This window comes from Hippopotamus amphibius, chromosome 4 (assembly GCF_030028045.1).
Source record: "Hippopotamus amphibius kiboko isolate mHipAmp2 chromosome 4, mHipAmp2.hap2, whole genome shotgun sequence".
NCBI lineage: Eukaryota > Metazoa > Chordata > Mammalia > Artiodactyla > Hippopotamidae > Hippopotamus > Hippopotamus amphibius.
This window is the reverse complement of record NC_080189.1, coordinates 131,230,530-131,252,274: the sequence shown is the minus strand read 5'-3', so window position 1 is coordinate 131,252,274 and position 21,745 is coordinate 131,230,530. Positions and strand designations below refer to the sequence as shown.

Below are 21,745 nucleotides of genomic sequence, written 5' to 3'. Positions count from 1 at the left end.
CTTGCAGGAAGATTTTCAATGACTTGGACATTTTTAATATATCAGAACTTCCCAATCATTTTTTATACATTATTTGATGAAAGTAAGGCACTCATGATGATAAAGAATAACAAAGGCAAAAGGAGAGGCAGGTGCTGGGAAAACTGGGAGAGTGAGGTAGGTTCACACGCCAGCTGGGGCTTCTGCACATCAGCCTGCGTTTCTGAGGGTTCAGATCTTTGGGGCTGCTGGTCAAACCTGTGAGTGTCAAGTGACCAAATGCACATTTCCCCAGTATTGGTTCTGTGGCTGGTAATATTTAAAGAATCATGGTTTTTTTTCGAGTTTTTTGATCTCTCAAGGATAAGCAAGATAATTAAAATCTTACGAACCCACGTCTTCAATTACAAACCTCGTGGTAAAGATCCCTACTGTCAAATTTTAACACTCGGTTCAGAATTCCCATTGCAAATTTACACTTGGTTTTCCAATTAAAATGGGCTTTTGTGAGTCCCCTGCTGATAGCCATTGGCTTGATAAAAAGTAACTTCATTTGCAGCAAGGGTGTTTAGGGAGCCCAGTTCAAGGCTGACTCTTCTGCTGTTGCCTTGAGCCCAGCTGTGCTGAAATATTAAACTTTAGTAAATTAGGTGAAATTGCAGCTTCCTGGCTGATACAATAATGCCCTTTACTTTTTTTCTGGAAACCATCTTCAGTGTGAGTTGTCTGCACAATTCTTCTGCTCTAAGAGAAAGAAAATTCAGACTATCTTCCAAATCCAGACTTTTCCATTTTCAAGATAATTGTGCCCTATCTTACTTATCAACACAATGCTTAAACTTTCAAACACATAGAATTGGATGACTTTATTATTTTAGCACTATCTGAAGGTAGCATTTCTTTATCATACCCATCCTTAGGTAAACAGCTGGATCCCTAAAAATGTCAGTCTTAAGTAGAAGTAGCAACTTGTCCTTTACTATGATTAGTACATATTTTAACAGCAATAGTGAGCTATGGAAGGAAATCCTATTTCTAGTCACATTTATTTTCAGGTTTTTTTTTCTTTCCTTTTTCTCCTTAAGAAGAGCACTAATTCTGAGGTGTTTTATTCATCAACCAAACATTTATTGATCAACTAGAACGTGCAAAGTGCTGGCGTGTTTTCACCCAAGTATTTTTTTTTTAATTTTATTTATTTATTTATTATTTTTTTGGGGGTACACCAAGTTCAATCATCTGTTTTTATACACATATCCCCATATTCCCTCCCTTCCTTGACTCTCCCCACCTCGAGTCCCCTCCACCCTCCCAGCCCCAGTCCTCTAAGGCATCTTCCACCCTCTAGTTGGACTCCCTTTGTTATACAACTTCCCACTGACTATCTATTTTACAGTTGGTAGTATATATATGTCTGTGCTACTCTCTCGCTTCGTCTCAGCTTCCCCTTCATCCCCCGCCCCCTCCCAAACCTCGAGTTCTCCAGTCCATTCTCTGTATCTGCTTCCTTGTCCTTGTCACTGAGTTCATCGGTACCATTTTTAGAGTCCGTATATGTGAGTTAGCATACAATATTTGTCTTTCTCTTTCTGACTTACTTCACTCTGTATGACAGACTGTAGTTCTATCCACCTCATGACATATAGCTCCATCTCATCCCTTTTTATAGCTGAGTAATATTCCATTGTATATATATGCCACATCTTCTGTATCCATTCATTTGTTGATGGGCATTTAGGTTGCTTCCATGTCCTGGCTATTGTAAATAGTGCTGCAATAAACATTATGGTACAAGTTTCTTTTGGGATTATGGTTTTTTCACCCAAGTATTTTTAATTGGAGTAAATGCAGAATTAGTAGAAAGGAACTAAGCAGCCTTGCGTTTCTCCTCTTGGTATATGCTGTGATTTCTTCTGTGATGAAATCACTGGCGACAGCTTTATTGAGCTGTTCGGGCGACTGGCTTCTCCAAGGCTCTCACACTGGTTTTGCAGGTTAAGACCTTATGCCTCTAGGACAGTCCAGTTAAAATATATTTTTGTTACTTGGGAAGGTTAACACACTAAAACCTTTTAAAACACCTTTATCAAGGTCTTCACAAGGTGGTAGAGTCCAAGGGTTGCTTTTGGAAAAATATATACAAAAGCAGATGGAACAGTCCAGTGAGTCCCCATATAACCACCGTGGGGTTGATGGTTTATAGATGTTCCTCCAGGGTTCAGTCAGGGGCAAAACCCAGGGAGGTTGCACAGCGGGGCCTGGGGCCACGCGCAGACAGAATAGCTTAGGGCTGAAAGAGGAGAGGCTCAAATAAATAATTGGGAAGCCAGACCATATCACATTGTCGTGGGATCACTCTGCTCTAGTATCTGAGATACTAACTAATCAGTGAGATGCTAACCAATATAATCTAGTCCAATATGATTTAGAGCAGGCGTCTGTCAACTTTTTCTGAAAAGGGCCAGTCAATATTTTAGGCTCTGTGGGCCGTCTGATCTTTGGGACCAGGACTCAACTCTGTCCTTGCAGCGCAAAAGCGGCCCTAGATCAATGCAGCCACACGCGGCCACTGATAATACAGAGGACCGGGCAGGCAGATGTCCCAATGAAACTCTCCACAAAAACGGGCAGGGGACGAGTTCGGCCTGCGGGCGGTAGTTTGCTGGACCCCTAAGGATGGCCTGGTCCCTGGAAATCCATTCGCTGACCATCTGATCTGCCCTCAAGCAAGGGGAGGTGCTCCGAAGTACCTCGCAGCCTCTCCGCGTGGGACGATCCAGCAGAGCCGACAGCTCCGTGTTCAAAGTTTTTCAAGCGGGCCCTTTCCCCCCTCCTCTTCCTCCTCTCCGAGCCCTGGCTCTCATCCGCAGGGGCGCGGAGCCAGGTGTGGTCCGCCTTGGTGGGCTGCGTGGGCTTCGGGGAAGAGCGCGCGGCCCCGCAGGGGCAGGTGAGGGCGCAGAAAAGTTGGACAGCCCAATCAGCACGGCGTCCAGCTCCCGAGCCCCAACCTTCAGGTGACCCCGCGCGGCGGCGGCGGTAGCGGCGGAGGCAGCGGCGACGACCAGAGCCCGCAGCGGCTCGGAGCGCCTCCGGGAGGACAGGAGGCGAGCTGGGCGCCTCGGCAGCGCCAGCCGCGCGCCGGGCTCCGACTGCGATCTGGGGCTGCGCGGCAGCCGGTGTGGGGAGAGCCGGGACGCGGCGGCTACCCCTGCCGCGGAGACCGCGCGGGCCGGGCCGGGCCGGGGGCGCCCGAGAGTGCGGGCCCGCGGCGCGCGCCGCCGCCGCCCCTCCCCTCCGCCTTGAACGCTGGAGGTGTGCGTGGCTGCGGCCGCGGCGGCGGCGGCGGGAGCCGCGAGTCGGGGCCGCCCGGGCTGCGCTTCGCCCGGGGAGCAGCGGCGGCGGCGGCGGCGGCTGCGCCTGTGGCTCAGGATGCGGCCGGGGGGCGCGCTGCTCGCCCTGCTCGCCAGCCTCCTCCTGCTGCTGCTGCTGCGCCTGCTCTGGTGCTCGACCGACGCGCCCTCCCGCCCCAGGTAACCCACCCGCCGCGCTCCGGCCGCCCCGCGTGCCGTGCACCCCCGCCGTGCGCACCCGGGGCCCCAGCCGCCCAGCCACTCCACTCGGGCGCGCGGACTTTCGGCCTCTGCGAGGACGAGCCGACGGGCAGCGGCGGCCTGAGGGTGGGGTGGGACGGGTGCGTCCGGGAGGCAGGTCGGAGGAGTGGGGGATATCGGAGGGGCGGCCCTGGCACCGGCTGGGGCGCCGGGGGACAGGTCAGGGCGGCGAGGGAGCTGCGAAGCTGGACCTGCCGTCGGTTCCCCATCAGTCTGTGTTTCCCTTCCTTCCCGCCCTGGGCCTTTTCAAACTCCGGGGGTTTGGAGCTGCGCTGGGAGCCAGGGCGCGCGAGGATGTCCCGGCCGCCGGGCTGCGAGCGCGATGCCGAGCCTGCCAGTCAACTGCTCCCCAACTTAGTTTTCATCCCGGATGTGCAGGTTCTTGGTGGAGGAAAGCAGGGAGGCCACCCACGGCACCCCCACCCCGCCGAGGACGCTCAGGAGCCCGGCGACCCGGCCACCGCGCACCAAGAACAGGTACCCGCGGCGCCGGGCGGCTGGAGGCAGGGGGCTTCGCGGCCGAAGCTCGGGGATGCGGCATCGCCGCACCTGCAGGACTCGCTTCGAGTTGTCTGGTTGGGACCACACAATTGAGTAGATTTGAGAGAGAGAGAGAGAGAGAGAGAGAGTGTGTGTGTGTGTGTGTGTGTGTGTGTGTCGAGTTGTCTGGTTGGGACCACACAATTGAGTAGATTTGAGAGAGAGAGAGAGAGAGAGAGAGAGAGAGAGAGTAGTGTGTGTGTGTGTGTGTGTGTGTGTGTAGACACAGAGAGGATGTGTGTGCAAACGCGCGCCTGTAACTCTCGGACTCCCTCAACCTCCCCTGTAAAGCCTGTCCCTGGATGTGGATTTCTTCGAACCGAGGGTGATACGAACAGCAGCTGCACTTAAAAAAAATGGGTGCTGAGTTTCCCTCGCGATAATGGTGTGTTGAAAACCTCGAGAAGCAGCTCAGCCTGTCTATTGAGGGGTTTGGTTGGTTTGCTTGCTTTCTGTCTGGATGCTTTCAAGCGCACTGGTGTAAGATTCACGTTTGGGAGCATGAAATTCTGTGCTCAGTGTTGAGAATGATTTTGTCCTTAGTGAATGCAGACTTTTTTTTTTTTCTTTTTCACTCATAGGAGTACCTGTCCATGTGCAATGATTATTTGGGTTTTATCTGAGTGCAGAAAGTTAGACGATATGAGAAATATATTTAAAAATATTCACTCGAGTCCCACCACCCCGAGATCATATTAAGGTTTTGGTGTATATTCTTCCAGTAGTTTTTTCCCATGCACATATATTTAAAAATATATACTTCAGGTTATACATTGTCTTTTGTTCTGCTGCTTTTTCCAAAAAAACTTAGACATATACATGTCATTAAAATCTTTCCCCCAAAACATTGCTTTTAATTGTTGCATAATTCATCATATGAATGTGCCATAATCTATATAACTGTTTATTTTTAGACATTTAGATTGTTTCCTGTTTTGTTTTGTTTGCTATTAATAATTCTATGAAGTACATCTTTTTATGTAATTCTTGCTATTTTCATTTCTCCAGAGTGGATTGATAGAAATCGAGTGATTAGATCAAAGAGTATGTAGATTTTAGATTCTAAATACATTTGGCCAGTTGCTTCCTGGTTGAGTTGAATCAGTTTACATTATCAGCAGCAGAATCTACTGCTTTGAGCCTCAGCCTTGCTACTATTTTTGCAGTTTTGTATGCTGTCTCTTTAATTCTCTCTCCTGAATCCCTTTTCCTCTGTGTCTTTCTGTATATTCTTGCCTCTCAGGCCATCTTAATCTTCTGATTAAGTCATGATTGCATGACTTAAGGCTCCTTCGTAATTCTTGCGTGACCATCAGAAGGGTTTGGGGGCTCCAGGAAGAAATCTTGAAGTGCAGAATTACATCACCTCCAGCAACCCTCCTATTGGAATCTCACAGCATATGAGAGGCACTAAGAAATCCTGGAGTAACAAAGATTTGGAGAAAAGCATAGTTTTATTTTATGCAGGGTTGTGTATTATAGATAATAATTTTCCAGTGAATTGGGGAGCATACCATCTTTTTCCAAGTCCTGGTACTGTTATACATTCTGGTGTTGTCCATTGGGAGAAGTTAGAAAGACTGTACTAATTAAATTATCTGGTTATAGGCCTTTTTTGAGGTAATTCTTTGATGAATTTTTCAGCTTCTTTTGGCGTACTTCTTTTCTACTTGGCATACTTCTTGAGCTAATATAGATAATCTTTTTTTTTTTTTTTTTTCAGAGTGTGGTCTATTAAGATTTTAAAATTTGTACCATTCTGTTGTATTTTTAAAAACCTGTCTTTTGATCTCTTTTATATTCCCTTTATCATTTATGTTTGATTATTTATGTGGCAAGGGTACAGATTTTAATCCATACTATTCAGTTGTGTAGAGAAATTGTAATTTCTTGATTTTGCTTCTGTTGGTCTGATCCTCTCCCAGAAGTCCCAACTGTTGGTAGCAGGTATAAGTAATGATGTAATAATAATGCTAAAACCAGTAAGGATAGCTCGCACTTACTGAACCCTTATTATAGACACTGATCTAAGTACTTCACATTTATTAGCTCACTGAGTCTTTAAAACATACTAGGAGAAACTCTTATGATCCTCATTTGATAGATGAGGAAACTGAGGCACAGGGAAATGGAGTAAACTGCCCAAAGTTACAGAGCTGACAAATTGTGGACCCAGGAATCAGATCCAGGCTATGTGGATCCAGAATCCCACACTTTTGTTCTTCCTGCTGTGTAGTCTCTCAAAGGTGCTGGGCAAGATGGGGTGTGTGTGTGTGTGTGTGTGTATTTGTGTGTGTGTGTGTGTGTGTGTGTGTGTGTGTGTGTGTCCATGTCCCCAGGCTAAAGCTTAGTCAGATGTGCTAACTTAAGCAACTCTTTCTCGTATGTTTATTCTCTCTGGGAGAAAATGCTCACTCTTTCAGATTGTTTCCACCCAGATCTAAGGGGAAGAGGGGCTGAGGTGGTGTGGTGGTAGAGTTAAGAGGTGGGGTTCACGATCATGGTATCGCTTGACTCCTCTACTCTCTAAGGGCATGTTGTCCGTTTCCCATCTGCTGGCTGGATACCCTGATAGTAACCAGTGATGAAAGCTGCAGTTCATGGTTCATTCTTTTCCCTTAGGCCTTCCACCTGCTGGTACTCTCCACTCTGTTGGCCTCACCTGAGCTTCCATTAATGCTACCTTTCAGGGATCTGGTGAAGATTCTCTTTTAGCTCCATCCTGAGTTGTCCTCTGCAATGTTTGCTACAATGCTACCTCACCCAGCTCTGGCTGGCTAGCTCCAGCCAGTCTCCCCACTGTTTTGGGGCCCCATCTAAACATACAAGGACCAAGGTTGGTTCAGGGCCTCCCTCTACTTGCCCCACGAAGTGGATGTGACCCAACTTTAAGTTAATTGCATGATGGAAGACTGCCCCAAAAGTGATATTTTTCCAGAGTCCTAACTGGGGGAGAAGGCAAAGCCCCACCTACGCTTGTTATGCTCGCCTTTCTTTCTCTAAGCTGAACTCTTTTTCCTTTCTTTCTCTTCCTTCTATCTTTGCTCTAGGCTAGCAATGTGCAGGCTTCCCCTGCAGCATATTTTCTTTTTTTTCTGACTCAAACCTACAGGTCTGACTCAAACCTAAGCCTTACGGGAAAATTTTGGGGACTGGGAGTAAAAAAAAATTGGGGAAAGCTCCATGAGCTGAGTCTTCCAGGTAAAGTGGTTAATGTGCTAAAGAAGTATAATAGGAAGAATTTAGAAAATCTTTTCTTGGGGCTGTAGCAGACCCTATTTTGCTTGTCCAAAGCTGAATATTACCATATTCTTTCTCTTTGCATTCTTTCAGGAAAAAGTATTTATCTTTTTATACTCCCCCAAAGAATGCTTCAAAATAACCAGGGAAAAGTCACGTCACAGTCAGAAAGACGAAAGAGAAAAATATACTAACAATGTTCGAAATATGACCCCATCACAATGGATTCTTTCTCTTTCTAATAAACTTTGTCAACTTGTGTAATTGGTCTGTTGGTTTTTCAAACAATCAGCTCTTGGATTTATTTCTCATTTCTGATATATTTCCATGTCCTAGTTCCTTTGTGGGTTTTTTTTGTGTGTTTCTTTGTTTTTTGTTTCCTTTGTGTTATTTTTATCTTTTAAAATATCATTCCTTTTTTTCCAACTTAATATTTTGAAGTGAATGCTTCATTTATCAATTTTTCCCTTTTTCTTTGTAACAAAAACATTTACTACTATGAATTTTCCTTTGAATGCAGCTTTGCACCTGTTCCTTAAGTTTGGATACATAGTTTTGATTTTTAAAAATATATTCTAAACTGTTTATAATTAGAACACTTTAATTTTAATTTTACCTCCATAGTTATTTAGAAGAGTATTCCCCCACCCCCCAGAGTAGCACTTTTAACTTCCTTCAAGAACTTTTCCTTTTCATTCACAACTTGGCTGTTTGGTACAAGAAGCCTAGCTTTCAGCCTGTCTTTTAGGAGAGTACTTCTAAATTTCCAAGTGGTTGGAATTTTTTTCTTTTTCTTTTCTCTTTAAGAACTTTTATTGGGATACCATTGACATACAATAAACTGCATATATTTAAAGTGTACAATTTGATTTTTTTTCTTAGTAATGTATATATGGCATCCTAATCTCCCAATTGGAATTTTTGTCTTAAATACTAATTTAATATGTGTTCTTAAATAATATTGATTTCATTTTTGATTATAGAAGAAACCAGATAAAATCCTGCCATAGTGTTATAAGTGAGTTCCCAAATATTCAGTCATTAGAAGTGAGAGATTGGATTATTGTGACGTTAATGACATGGCCAGAGCAAGTCTGTGTAACTTTCTGACTTGGAATTCCAAGGGCCCCCCATGGGAGGTATCTAGGTCCCAGTTGTGGTTTAGCATCTTTTAGTGGCAGTGTCTATTTTGCTTTAGTATGCATGGTGATGATTCAGGATCCTGTGGCTGGCTGGGACTTCCTGGATAGAAGCCACTATTCTTTGAATGCCCTGCTGAGTTGGTGTCTCTTTCATTGGCCCATTTGGGAGGACTGGACTACAAGTCCACCAGAGATGTGGGGACCCCACTTCCACTTCGTTTTCCTAGAGGGGTTCACCTGCTTTTTCCATCAATGACCTTTCTTTCTGCTCCCTGTGACCCTTTCTCCCTGCAGTAGAACTTGACTTGTCCCTGTTTGAAGACTGGGGTTCAGTAAATGGCAGACTTGAAAAGTCAGTCATGTTATATCCCAACTCATATTATTGTAGGAAGAATTACTGCAGAGATTTTGTTGTGTGTTTTTAGATGAACACACCAAAAGGGAAAACCGCCTGTCATTTCAGTGTCTAAAAAATGCTAGTATTCACATTTTCAGTAACTTTTGTATGCACATATCTAATAATTTTGCTATGCATATTTTGGTATGGATTAGTGACATTTTTTTAACAACATCTGAACTTTTCTTCATGTCATTAGTGTTCTGCAATGTAATTTTTAGAGCATAGTGTTTGAATGTATGCACGTATTGTAATTTATTCTTCCCTTTTGTATACTTCACTTGCTTATTGTTTTTGATTTTGATGTGTACTCTAATATGAACAAATTTATAGCCTTGCACACAATCTTGATTATTCAGATAAATTCCTAGAAGTGGAGGGGCTTGATCAAAGAATGTATGAAAATGTTAAAATGTTGCTATGACTTGCCCAACAACAATAGTTGTTTCAGTATGTTCTCCGCAGTATGTGAGAGTGACCATTGTCTCAAATTCTTGCCAATTCTGTGCATTAGAATTTCTTTTCACTTTTTCTAATTTTATACTCAAGAGAGAGTATTTCACTGATGTCTTAATATGTATTTATTTGTTTACCTGTGTGTTTAATTTTAAAAATGTTTGTTGACCAATTACATCTTTTTTATTTTTTATTATTAAATTTTTTAAAAAATTGAAGTATAGTTGATTTACAATGTTGTGCCAATCTCTGCTGTATAGCCTAGTGACTCAGCTTTACACATGTATATATATTCTTTTTTTAATATTCTTTTCCTTTATGATTTATCCCACTAGATTGGATATATTGTTAGTTCCCTGTGCTATACAGTAGAACTTTGTTGTTTATTCATTCAAAGTGTAGTAGTTTGCATTTACCAACCCCAAATTCCCACTCCATCTTGCTCCCTCTCCCTCTCCCCCTTGGCAGCCACAAGTCTGATCTCTGTGAGTCCGTTTCTGTTGTGTAGATAGGTTCATTTGTGCCATATTTTAGATTCCATGTATAAGTGATATCATATGGTATTTATCTTTCTCTTTCTCATATACTTCACTTAGTATGATAATCTCTAGTTGTATCCATGTTGCTGCAAATGGCATTATTTTGTTCTTTTTTTATGGCTGAGTAGTATCCCATTGTATATATGTACCACATCTTTATCCATTTATCTGTCAGTGTACATTTAGGTTGCTTCCACATTTTGGCTATTGCGAATAGTGCTGCTATGAACATAGGGGTGCATGTATCTTTTTGAATTATAGTTTTGTCTAGGTATATGCCCAGGAGTGGGATTGCTGGATCGTATGGTAACAATTTTTAGTTTTCTGATGAACCTTCATACTGTTTTCCATAGTGGCTGCACCAACTTACATTCCCACCAACAGTGTAGGAGGGTTCCGTTTTTTCCACAGCCTCTCCATCCTCTTCTTTTTTTAAATTGGCTTTTCATATCCTTGTCTATTTAACCATCAAGATATTCTAGTTACTTGTTGATTTACAAGAGGTTTATAAATGTGAAAAGAATCAAACTTGTATTTATCATGCATTTAAATTGGCTTTCTAATTTAGTTAACATTTAATTATGTCTGGTTATTTAATCTGTAGAAGTTTTCAACCTTTCTGTACTCGTCACCTATATCTACTTTTTATTGTCAATTCTGCTTTTGAATTGATTGATTTATTGATAACTTACTGATATATTTAGTACCTTGAGATAAATGGACATCTCTCATTTTAAAATATTTAAATCTTTCCTCCTTCTAGAACTTCTATTAGCATGTGGCAAAAGGGGTGGGCTTTTTGTTAAGTTATTATTATTCTATCATATACTTTCTCCTTTGAAAATTACTATTTTTTAAATTTGAATTAAGCGATTGCTTACCAATCTGAAAATACTGTATAGATTCTCTTTTCAGTGTTTGACATTTGTCACTAAATGATCCTCTCCTCATTTCTTTAGTTCTTTACTTCCATTCCTTTCTTGGTCATTTGGCATGTTGTCTTTCTTCTAATAGTTTTAGCTTTGGAATGTGGATAATAGTGTTTCTGAAACTTCAGATATGTAAGAATGCAATTCTTAATTTCCATCTATGAGTGCTGAATTATTGCATCGTAACTCCACTTTTTAAAAATTTTCATGTTAAAACTTTTGTAAGATGTTCCTCTATTTTCTGGCTGTTAGGGCTCTGAGAGAGAAAAAAACGTAATCTTATTTTTATTTCTTCAAAAGTAACCTGTTTGATTATTTGTTTACAAGATTTTTTCTTAAACTGAAAATTTTAAAAATTCACAGTGCGATGTCTTTGCAATGACCTCTTGATTAATTTTGTCTATAAACATTTTTAATCCACTGGGCAGGTTATTTTTAAATTGTATTATACCTTTGATTATTTGATGTGTTCCACATGTTCTGCTTGTATTTTGTGAAGAGAATCTTCACTTTCTATCTTCTGTCACTATACCTCTTACCCACCATCCCCGTCCCGTGTAAACAACTTCATTTCTCTTTGTCCTTTTCCTCTGCCCTCGGGGATAGCTTCTACAATTTGTCCTCTACATTCCTGAATTATTTTTCTCTTAGTGTCAATTCTGTTTTGCCCTGTCTAAAACAGTATATCTATTACATTTTTAGCCTTTACAGTTTTTTCCTTCTTTCAGGCTGCTCCTGATTACCTCAGTTTATATCTGGGAAGGCATCTAAGTCACCTTTAAAACCTCACCTTCCATATCTTCATATTTTCTTGTATTTTATTGAGAACATGAAGGAAATGCTTTCTAACGATATCTTCTGTTTCTTATAGTAAATAAGTATGATTTTGCAAAGTATGATTTTTCTCTTCATCTTGAGGATAATGTTCTACCCCTAAGTTAGAGAATCTTTTAGTAAGTTTTATAACTTGGGAGGCTTTTTTTTTACATATATTAATTTATTTATTGCATGCAGTAGAACTGATGAGGCAGGATTATTCTAATTCCTATTTTCCTTTTTTTTTGCTGAACTATAGTTGATTTATAATATTGTGTTAGTTTCAGGTATATATCAAAGTGATTGATTTTTTTTTTCAGATTCTTTTCCAGTATAGATTATTACAAGATACGGAATATAGTTCCCTGTGCTGTACATTAAATCCTTGTTGTCTGTCTATTTTGTATATAATATGTAAAGTTATATATATAATTTATACATATAATTTATAATATATAACATTACATATATATAAAATTTAATCCCTCCTGGGGGGCTTGTTTTTAATTGATACATCCCCAAATGAGAAGTCCTTTCTCTGGCCTTGTGCTCATCAGAAAGAATGCCTTAGAAGCCTTAGTGGTGCCCACCAAGGGCTGAAAGATCCCCCTTCCTAGAGTGTCCACCAGATGAGAGGCTGAGCCTTTTAGCCCTTCAACAACTGTCTGATTTTTTTTTTTTAATTTGAATCGAAAAACAAATCTTTCAAAGTACAAGTAACATAAATTTTACTAATCTGACTATTTAAATACTGGACCTTAAAGCTATCTCTTGCTCCCGTGTCTTGACCTCATGACTGTAAGAAAGTGTGTATATTCCTGAGTGATCCTAATCAACCTGGGCTTCTGCTGCTGCCAGGGATGGTGGGTGACATATGTCACCTGGAACCCCGAAAGGGCCGTGCTCCTGGGGCTCTCGCCATATCTGCCACCCCCTTCACATCCCAGGGTGCGTGAGATGGCTCATTTCCTTTTTGTCCCCTTCCATTCCCGCAGTGCTGCTTTATTATATATGATATGATTTGATATGATATGGAAATGATGTGACATGGTAATGATAAGGTATAGCATGATGTGATATGGTATAATATGGTATGGTATGGAATGATGTGGTATGGTATGTTATAGTAATGATATGATAGGTTATGGTAATGATATGATATGGTATAGTGTGATATGATATGGAATGATATATGATTGGTATGATATGGAAATAATATGAGATGGTAATGATAAGGTCTGATATGGTATGGTATGGAATGATGTGATATGGAATGAGGTGATATGGTATGGTATGATACAGTAATGATATGGTATGATAAGATATGATATAATGGTGGTATAATCTCCAGAGGCTGTAGAAACACAGCAGGGCGTAAGCACTGGTACCACCTGCTGCTGCCTCAGGAGGCAGGTCCTTCCTGTGTGGGAGCAGCCACCTGACTTTCCGGTTGGGGCAGGCTCTCCATGCTCAGGTAAATAAAGATAGACAGTGCGAGGACGATCAAAGCCACTCTATTTTTTTTTCTCCCTGGACCTGCTCTGTTTCGGGGTGAAAATTTACATCAGCCGCTGATAATTTCTCTCTGTGATGCCCTATTGCTAAGAACGTTTCCTCCCCAAACCTGAGAGATTTCTGAAACAGCTATCTGTTGCCACCAAAGTGTGTGGTTGTCATTTTGTGTAGACTTGTGTACTTCCATAAGAATGTGAATAGTCTGGAAGAGGGTGAATTGGGCACTGTTTCCTCTCTACTGCCTTACATTGAAACTTGTAATAATATTTTATTGGACATTTTTCTGTTGTCTGTGTTCACACTGGGATCATAACTGCAAGCTTCAGAAAATGCAGGATGAGTGTGAACTAGAGCTTGTAAAAAGGGTTGTAGAGCTAAACATAACTCTGGAACAGCTAATTTTCACCCTCTTACCCCTTTCCTCTGTACCCCACCCTCCAAGTAGATGAAGACTGTTAAATTTTACTTTGGAGAACAATAGAATTCACTTTGGTATCTTTACTTTTTAGCTTTTAGAAGTAATGATACTCTTTGTGTTCTGATTTTGAAAATTCAGTAGGTTTTAAAGTTGCCTTGAGTCTGGTTGCTGGATTCAGTTGAAATGAGGCTTTAAATCTTGCATTCTGCCTCTTTTCCTATTTCCTAATCCTATGTGTTAATTGCAGCTCTTCTTTTAAAGGTATACAGGGGTTCTTCTCCATTTCTGCACTTCTGATGTTCCCTGTTTGAAAATGGGTTTATGGTGCTTTCCAGATTGACGTGTTTTCAGTCCCTTCATTTCCCGGTGCCTGTGTCACATCCTTGGCTGTTCTGGTCTGGCGTAAGCTGCAGGGCACAATTGTCCAGGGGAGGCGACCCAGAGAGAGGGCTTCAGAACATGGGCTGTAGTCCTTGCCAGGTGTCTGTGGGCACATTGACATGTGGACAGGAAAGCCAAGATGTGCCTACGAGACATGAAGAAACGTCCTGCTCTTTCCTTTGCTTTGTAGCATAAGTGGACAGAGGATCAGGAGTTCAGGAAGAAATGGTGTCTGATTGGCCCAACTCTCACTTCAGAGGTGGTTGGAAGTGGAATTTAATTTTCTGTTTCATATCACCCCACTGCCTCCTCGACAGGGCCTCTCTTCACAAAGAGCCGGAATGTTTCTTTTTATGACTTCAGGGGCGACATTAGACACTTGGCAGACAATACTGTTCACACCCATATGTCAAAGTGAAGAAGGTTCCATTGCAACGTGAATCAGGGTTGCCTTAGTGCTGTCTGGCCTTGTATATTAATTCACTGTGCCCTTAATAGACATTTTCCTTGAACCAACAGGCATTAGGATGAAACAACAGGAAAAAAGCCTGACTGCTTAGGGAAGGAATAAAGATTTTTTTTTTTCTAGGAGTTGTAGAGAAACACAAACATTTTGAAAGATTAGGTGCTAACAGAGGAAATATTGAAAGGTGAGGCTGGGACACAGCAGAAGGGATGTGAAGAGAAGAAAAGGAAATAAATATATCTCCTCATCTGCCAGGGGAAGTTACTCTTTTTAGAACCACTGGCAGAAGCTGCTCTGTGGTTTCAGGGTACAAAGGTTCTGCAACCTCTCATTTGGGGGCCAAAAAAAAGAGGCTCTTTAAAGAGCTATTGATGATTTGAGTAAACTTGAGGAAAGTGTTCTTGTGTCCTGATGTCTTGTTTCATGGCTTCTTTTGCCATTAAGAAGATAGTTATGGCTTTAGTGTACTTATCTGTACTTGCTTAGGGAGTTAGCTTATCCAGAGCAGTTAAATCTATCTTGTCTATACTTTCAGATTTAAAAAACTTTATTTTGTTTCCCAAAGTACTAAGAATACATGCTGTAGATAATGAGTCAGTAATTTCTTGGGAATAGTCATATCCATGGGCAAAATTATTTCTGAAGATAATTTTACAGGGCATAACCTGTGCTTTTGAAATTATTGAAAAATAATTTCCATTATCTTGGTAGTTATTGTAGTTAGTTATAAAAACAGTAGAATTCTCTAACATATAATTAAACTGTAGTATTCCAAAAAACTGAAGTTGTAGGTTGTAAAGACCATTAGTTTTGAAAACGATTAAAATCTCTGTTTCCTGGAATCTTAGTTGGACACAAGTGGTACCCTCGCATGCTGTCTCTGGAGGATATATTCAATATTCCATATATTCTTTTGTGATTACACCTCATTATTTCATTACTCTGTGGTATATAATGTATGATCCAAAACTTTGTGTCTGGAGTGTACCTTTTAATGCGGTAGTATTTTTTTATATCATATTTGCTACTTTGTTATTTCAGGGGAACCTCCATGTTTTACATGTTTATATTTGTCTCCATAGCTTTACTATTTGCACATTAAGTTAGTGGGCAGGTTTTTCTACTTTTGATTTGGGAGTTTATCCAACGCTACCTTTTTATTTTGGGGATACCAAAATACTCATGTTTTCCATGTCTGGGGGAATATTATTCATGCGATAGATTGTAGTTCACTGAGGTCTGTGCCTTGTCTGTTTCTTTCACCACAGTTATCTGGAACCCCCAGTGTTAGGATTTGAGTCCTCTTGCCTTGTCTCAATTGTGGTACTAAGTTTTTGAAGGTACACTTGACCATGTTGCATTGCAAGAGAGACGTAGTCAGTTTCATATGGTAAAATACCAATGATAGCAAAACCTGATTGATAATTCTGTGCTTGTGTGTGAGTATATCAAATAAAATTTTGTAATTGGAGGAGGATGGATTAAAACTGGAGGGTGGAAAGTGCGTATCTGTAATCATTTCTTAAAGGGAGAACATATATTAACAAAGAATTTGAATAAGCAGACAGGAAGTCTTATGATGCTTGTACTTAGGAGAATTTTTTCTAATAAAAAATTTAGAGATTAGTGATAATGTATTTCTGCAGTCCATCATAGAACCCCTGCTTTTGTGGGGTTTTGAGAACTCTTTGTAAATTCACAGAGCATTGGAAACTTTTTGTAAACATGTAACCTTAGAAAAATAATGATTTAAAAAATTCATGGCCAAAGCAAAGATTTAGTATTCCTCATATTGATACTGGGCTTCTGCTGGAAGATCCTTTTAAACCAAGCTGCTATTCTAAGCTAGGAGGTCTCCACAGAAAAATGGATTATATAATATATTAACTACTCATGTATGCAAACTGTAGGCTGGTTTCCTAGTAAAAGCTCTAACAATCTGAAAAAAGTGTAGATTTTACAAAATTTTGAACACTATAGGATTTCCTCCATTATTCTCAAGAGTGCTGATAATAAGACATGTATCATATTTAAAAGATTGTCTTAAATCATCTTCACTATAAAAACAATACAAATCACTACAGGGCTGGTGTTTGGGGATAGTTTCAAACATGGAACTTTCAGATAAATTTTTTATGATAAATGTAATTTACAAATCTATGAATTTTATTCAGTGTAATGTGTTCTTTAAAATGAAACTTATTTAGGATAGATAGGATCAAGATGGCAGAGTAGGAGGACGTGCGCTCACTCCCTCTTGCAGGAGCACCGGCGTTACAGCTGACTGCTGAACAATCATCGACAGAGGGACACTGGAACTCACCAAAAAAGACACCCCACATCCAGAGACAAGGGGGAAGCCGCAATGAGATGGTAGGAGAGGCGCAATCACGTTAAAATCAAATCCCATAAATGCTGGGTGGGTGACTCACAAACTGGAGAACAGTTATACCACAGAAGTCCACCCACTAAAGTGAGGGTTCTGAGCCCCACGTCAGGCTTCCCAACCTGGGAATCCAGCAACGGGAGGAGGAATCCCCAGGGAATCAGACTTTGAAAACTAGTGGGATTTGATTGCAGGACCTCCACAGGACTGGGGGAAACAGAGACTCCATTCTTGGAGGGTGCACAAAAAAGTGTGCTCACCAGGACTGAGGGGGAAGGAGCAGTGACCCCATAGGAGACTGAACCAGACCTACCTGCTGGTGTTGGAGGGTTGCCTGCAGAGGTGGGGGGCAGCTGTGGCTCACTGAGGAGACAGGGGCATTGGTGGCAGGGGTTCTGGGAAGTGCTCATTGGTGTGAACCTTCCCAAAGTCTGCCATTAGTCCCACCAAAGAGCCTGTAATCTCCAGTGCTAGGTGGCCTCAGGCCAAACAACCAACAAGGTGTGAACACAGCCCCACCCATTGGCAGACAAGCAGATTAAAGCTTTACTAAGATCTGCCCACCAAATCATATTAAAGTCTTACTGAGCTCCGCCCACCCAGCCCTACCCATCATCAGTCCCTCCCATCAGGAAGCACCCATGAGCCTCCTAGACAGTTTCCTCCACAAGAGGGCAGACAGCACTATGAAGTAGTATCAGCAGTATTTCATCTTGTGGAACTGAAAACCACAGCCACAGAAAGATAGAGAAAATGAAAAAGCAAAGGACTTTATACCAGATGAAGGGACAGGATAAAACCCCAGAAAAACAACTAAATGAAGAGATAGGCACCCTTGCAGAAAAAGAATTCAGAATAATGATGGTAAAGATGATCCAGGACTTTGAAAAAAGATTGGATGCAAAGATCGAAAAGTTTACCAAAGACCTAGAAGAATTAAAGAGCAAACAAACAGAGATATGCAACACAATAACTGAAATGAAAAATACACGAGAAGGAACCAATAGCAGATTAACTGAGGCAGAAGGGTGAATAAGTGACCTAAGACAGAATGGTGGTAATCACTGATGTGGAAAAGAATAAAGAAAAAAGAATGAAAAGAACTGAAGACAGCCTAAGCGACCTCTGGGACAATGTTAAACGCACCAACATTCGCATTATAGGGGTCCCAGAAGGAGAAGAGAGAGAGAAAGGACCCGAGAAAATCTTGGAAGAGATTATAGTTGAAAACTTCCCTAACATGGGAAAGGAAATAGCTACCCAAGTCCAAGAAGCGCAGAGAGTCCCAGGCAGGATAAATCCAAGGAGAAACACTCCAAGACATATACTAGTTAAACTGACAAAAATTAAAGACAGAGAAAAGTTATTAAAGGCAACAAGGGAAAAATGACAACATACAAGGGAACTCCCATAAGATTAACAGCTGATCTCTCAGCAGAATCTCTGCAAGCCAGAAGGGAGTGGCACGATATATTTAAAGTGATGAAAGGGAAGAACCTGCAATCAAGAATACTCTACCCAGCAAGGATCTCGTTCAGATTCGATGGAGAAATCAAAAGCTTTACAGACAAGCAACAGCTAAGAGAATTCAGCACCACCAGACCAGCCCTACAACAAATGCTAAAGGAACTCCTCTAAGCAGGAAAGAGAAGAGGAGAAAAGGACCTACAAAAACACAAACAAAACAATTAAGAAAATGGTAATAGGAACATACATATCGATAATTACCTTGAATGTAAATGGACTAAATGCACCAACCAAAAGACACAGACTGGCTGAATGGATACAAAAACAAGACCCATATATATGCTATCTACAAGAGACCCACTTCAGACCTAGGGACACATACAGCCTGAAAATGAGGGGATGGAAAAAAATATTCCATGCTAATGAAAATCAAAAGAAAGCTGGAGTAGTGATACTCATATCAGATAAAATAGACTTTAAAATAAAGAATGTCACAAGAGACAAGAAAGGACATTACATAAAGATCGAGGGATCCATCCAAGAAGAAGAGATAACAATTATAAATATATATGCACCCAATATAGGAGCACCTCAATACATAAGGCAAATGCTAACAACTATGAAAGGGGAAATGCAAGGCAGGAATAGAGACACAGATGTAGAGAACAAACATATGGACACCAAGTGGGGAAAGCTGGTGGGGGCATGAATTGAGAGATTGGGATACCAAATTGTACACTCTAAATGTATGCTGTTTATTGTCTGTTAACTGTATCTCAATAAAAGTTCTTAAAAAAAAATGAAACTTATTTGAATTAACAAGTTTGGAAGTGGGACTTCTAGATGATAGAAGTGAGGGTACTGTCTACATGCCATTTGATCTCTACATGGAAAAAATGGGTTTAGACTCTTATTCGCACAAAAAATTAACTCAGCAGGACTCCCTGGTGGTGCAGTGGTTAACAATCTGCCTGCCAATGCAGGGCACACGGGTTCAATCTCTGGTCCAGGAAAATCCCACATGCTGCGGAGCAACTAAGACCGTGTGGCCACAGCTACTGAGACTGCATGCTGCAACTACTGAAGCCTGCGCACCTAGAGCCCGTGCTCTGCAACAAGAGAAGCCAGTGCAATGAGAAGCCCGTGCACCGCAAAGAAGAGTAGCCCCCCTTGCCACAACTAGAGATAGCCCACGCGCAGCAGTGAAGACCCAATGTGCCAAAAAAATTTTTTTTTAAAAACTGGCAAGTTGAAAAGATTAAAAAAAACTGGTGACCAGAACCTTAATACTCTAAAGAAATATAAATGGAAAATGAATTAAAAAAATTAATTCAGCACAGATCATAGACTTAAGAGCTAAAACCATAAAGCTTCTGGAAGAAAACAGAGAAAATTTTCGTGGCCTCGGATCGGGTAAAGAGTTCTTAGATACAACACCAGAAGTGTAATCAGTAGAGGGAAAAATAGATAAATTATATTTTATCAAAATTAAAAGCTTTTGTGCTTCCACATACACCACTACTAAGAATATTAAAAAGATAAGCTACACATTGGGAAAATATTTATAAATCATATATTCAATAAAATATTTGTATGCAGAATAAAGAACTCTTACAAGAAGACAACTCAGTTTAAAAATGGGCAGAAGATCTCAATAGACATTTCACCAGAGAAGATATACAGATGATATAAATGGCCAATAAGCATATGAAAAAAACGTTTAACATCACTAGTCATTGGGAAAATACAGGTCAAGGCCATAATGAGATCTCCACTTCACACCTTTTGTGATGCCTCTGCTGTTATTTCCACCATGACTGGGGCAGCTCCCTCTTGAAGCTCATGACTGTGGTCCTTGATGTGACCAAAGAAAGGTTTATTACACAAGCTGCGAAGTCCTGAGGTGGGGGAGGGGAGGATGGCTCTCCAGGAAAAGTTCAGGAACAGAGAGAGAGGGAGGGAGGGAGAGGAGGCGGGAATAGTTGAGTGCATACGAGTTTTGTAGACTCCTTATGAGTCCATGGGTAACCCTAAGACCTTGAGGCAATTTACATTTGAGGAATTATTACAAGAGTGACTAAAAATCAGTATCCCTTTAGCTCCAGGAGTTGTAATGTCTTATTTTTTCTTATTGTGAAAGCCACAAGCTTTGCCATCCCGAGTCCTGCAGCGATCCCTCATTCAAATTGCCATGATCAGTGGAGCCAGAGCTGACATCCTCCTGAAGAACGTTCGTGCTGGGAACGAAGTTAAGATCTTCCTTTCCTGGTAGAAAGATGTGCACAGTTACAGGGAACGTAGATCCTGTGTTTTACAATTGAAAATATATAAATGTGTGTCTGTTATACCACAGAGTGTGATGAGACCCACTGTTATAGTTTAAAAGAAGGCAGCAAGACATCTGTTTCCTACAAAGAGGGACCTCTCGATAGCTCATCTTTAAAATGGTCATATCGTGGGCAGGGGAGGGCAGCAGGCTTTGACAGACGGCTTTCTTAAGGCATGAAGAATAGCCTGTTGGGGAGGGAGGGTCCCTCATTTTCCGTAGGTCCCATTGTTTTATCTGCCTTCATCTGGGCTCCAGGTTTGAGATGGGATTGCAGAACGGGCAGGTGTTATTAAGTGGGAGAGGGAATTCTCTTTGTGTTTAATAGATCTGTAGGTGAGTCGTGTTCCCTTTTATGGCTAGAATGAGGAGAAGAGGGACCCTAGTTATATTTTGGTAGGATGTCATAAGACCTAAAAGTCAAGAGTTCCAGGTAACTACAGCAGAGGGCAAAGAGAGATTTACTTGGGAGATCATTGTCCACTTTGTAATATCACGAGGCTGTCTTTGAGTAGGTCATTATGTCTCTTTATTAGGACTTTTTATTAGGAATGCTGCCTGTGGACGATAGGAAAAATGGGATTCCCAGTGATGCCTGTTGTAAGACTCATGCTACACTGAAGGAGTAGCACGTACCCTGATCAGAGTGGATAATATCTGGGAACCCAAAGGGAACTAATAGAGTTTTGGAGAGATCTACAGTAGTGATGTCAGCAGTGACATACTGGGCCAGATGAACTCAAAGTAGGCCCACGTAAGTGTTAATCATTGTGAGCCTATAGTGATTTGTGCCTGCAAATTGGGCAGCTCAATACAATCAATTTTTTAATGAATGAAGGGACATTTGCTCCTTGGTATGATCCTCATAGGCCATGATGCCAGAACAGAGCAGGGCACAGAAATCACATTTGGGAGGCTAAGGTTTTGGTTACAGCCAGTGGCATCAGGATACCATGGTGTGTGGCACCATGTTTAAGACTCCAAGGACCACAATGACTGGGCCCTTAGAGCCAAGGAAATGGGAGTGCTATATGAGTTTACTTAATAAATGTGAGCAAGTTGGCCAGCTATGGCATTCAAGTGAGCCTCTTCCATGGGACCTTTAGAATGAACTGAGTCATGGGAGACTTTAATATA

The 21,745-nt window shown here is 41.3% G+C and overlaps 1 protein-coding gene across 1 annotated transcript in view; it reads left to right on the top strand.

Moving 5' to 3' along the window:
* Positions 1–3,408: 3,408 nt before the first annotated feature.
* ST8SIA6 (ST8 alpha-N-acetyl-neuraminide alpha-2,8-sialyltransferase 6) overlaps positions 3,409–21,745 on the top strand; it is a 139,411-nt gene continuing 121,074 nt past the window's right edge. The window contains exons 1-2 of the mRNA XM_057732670.1: positions 3,409–3,509; positions 3,969–4,067. Coding sequence (XP_057588653.1) covers positions 3,409–3,509; positions 3,969–4,067 — 200 coding nt within the window. The remainder of the gene's footprint in view (positions 3,510–3,968; positions 4,068–21,745) is intronic.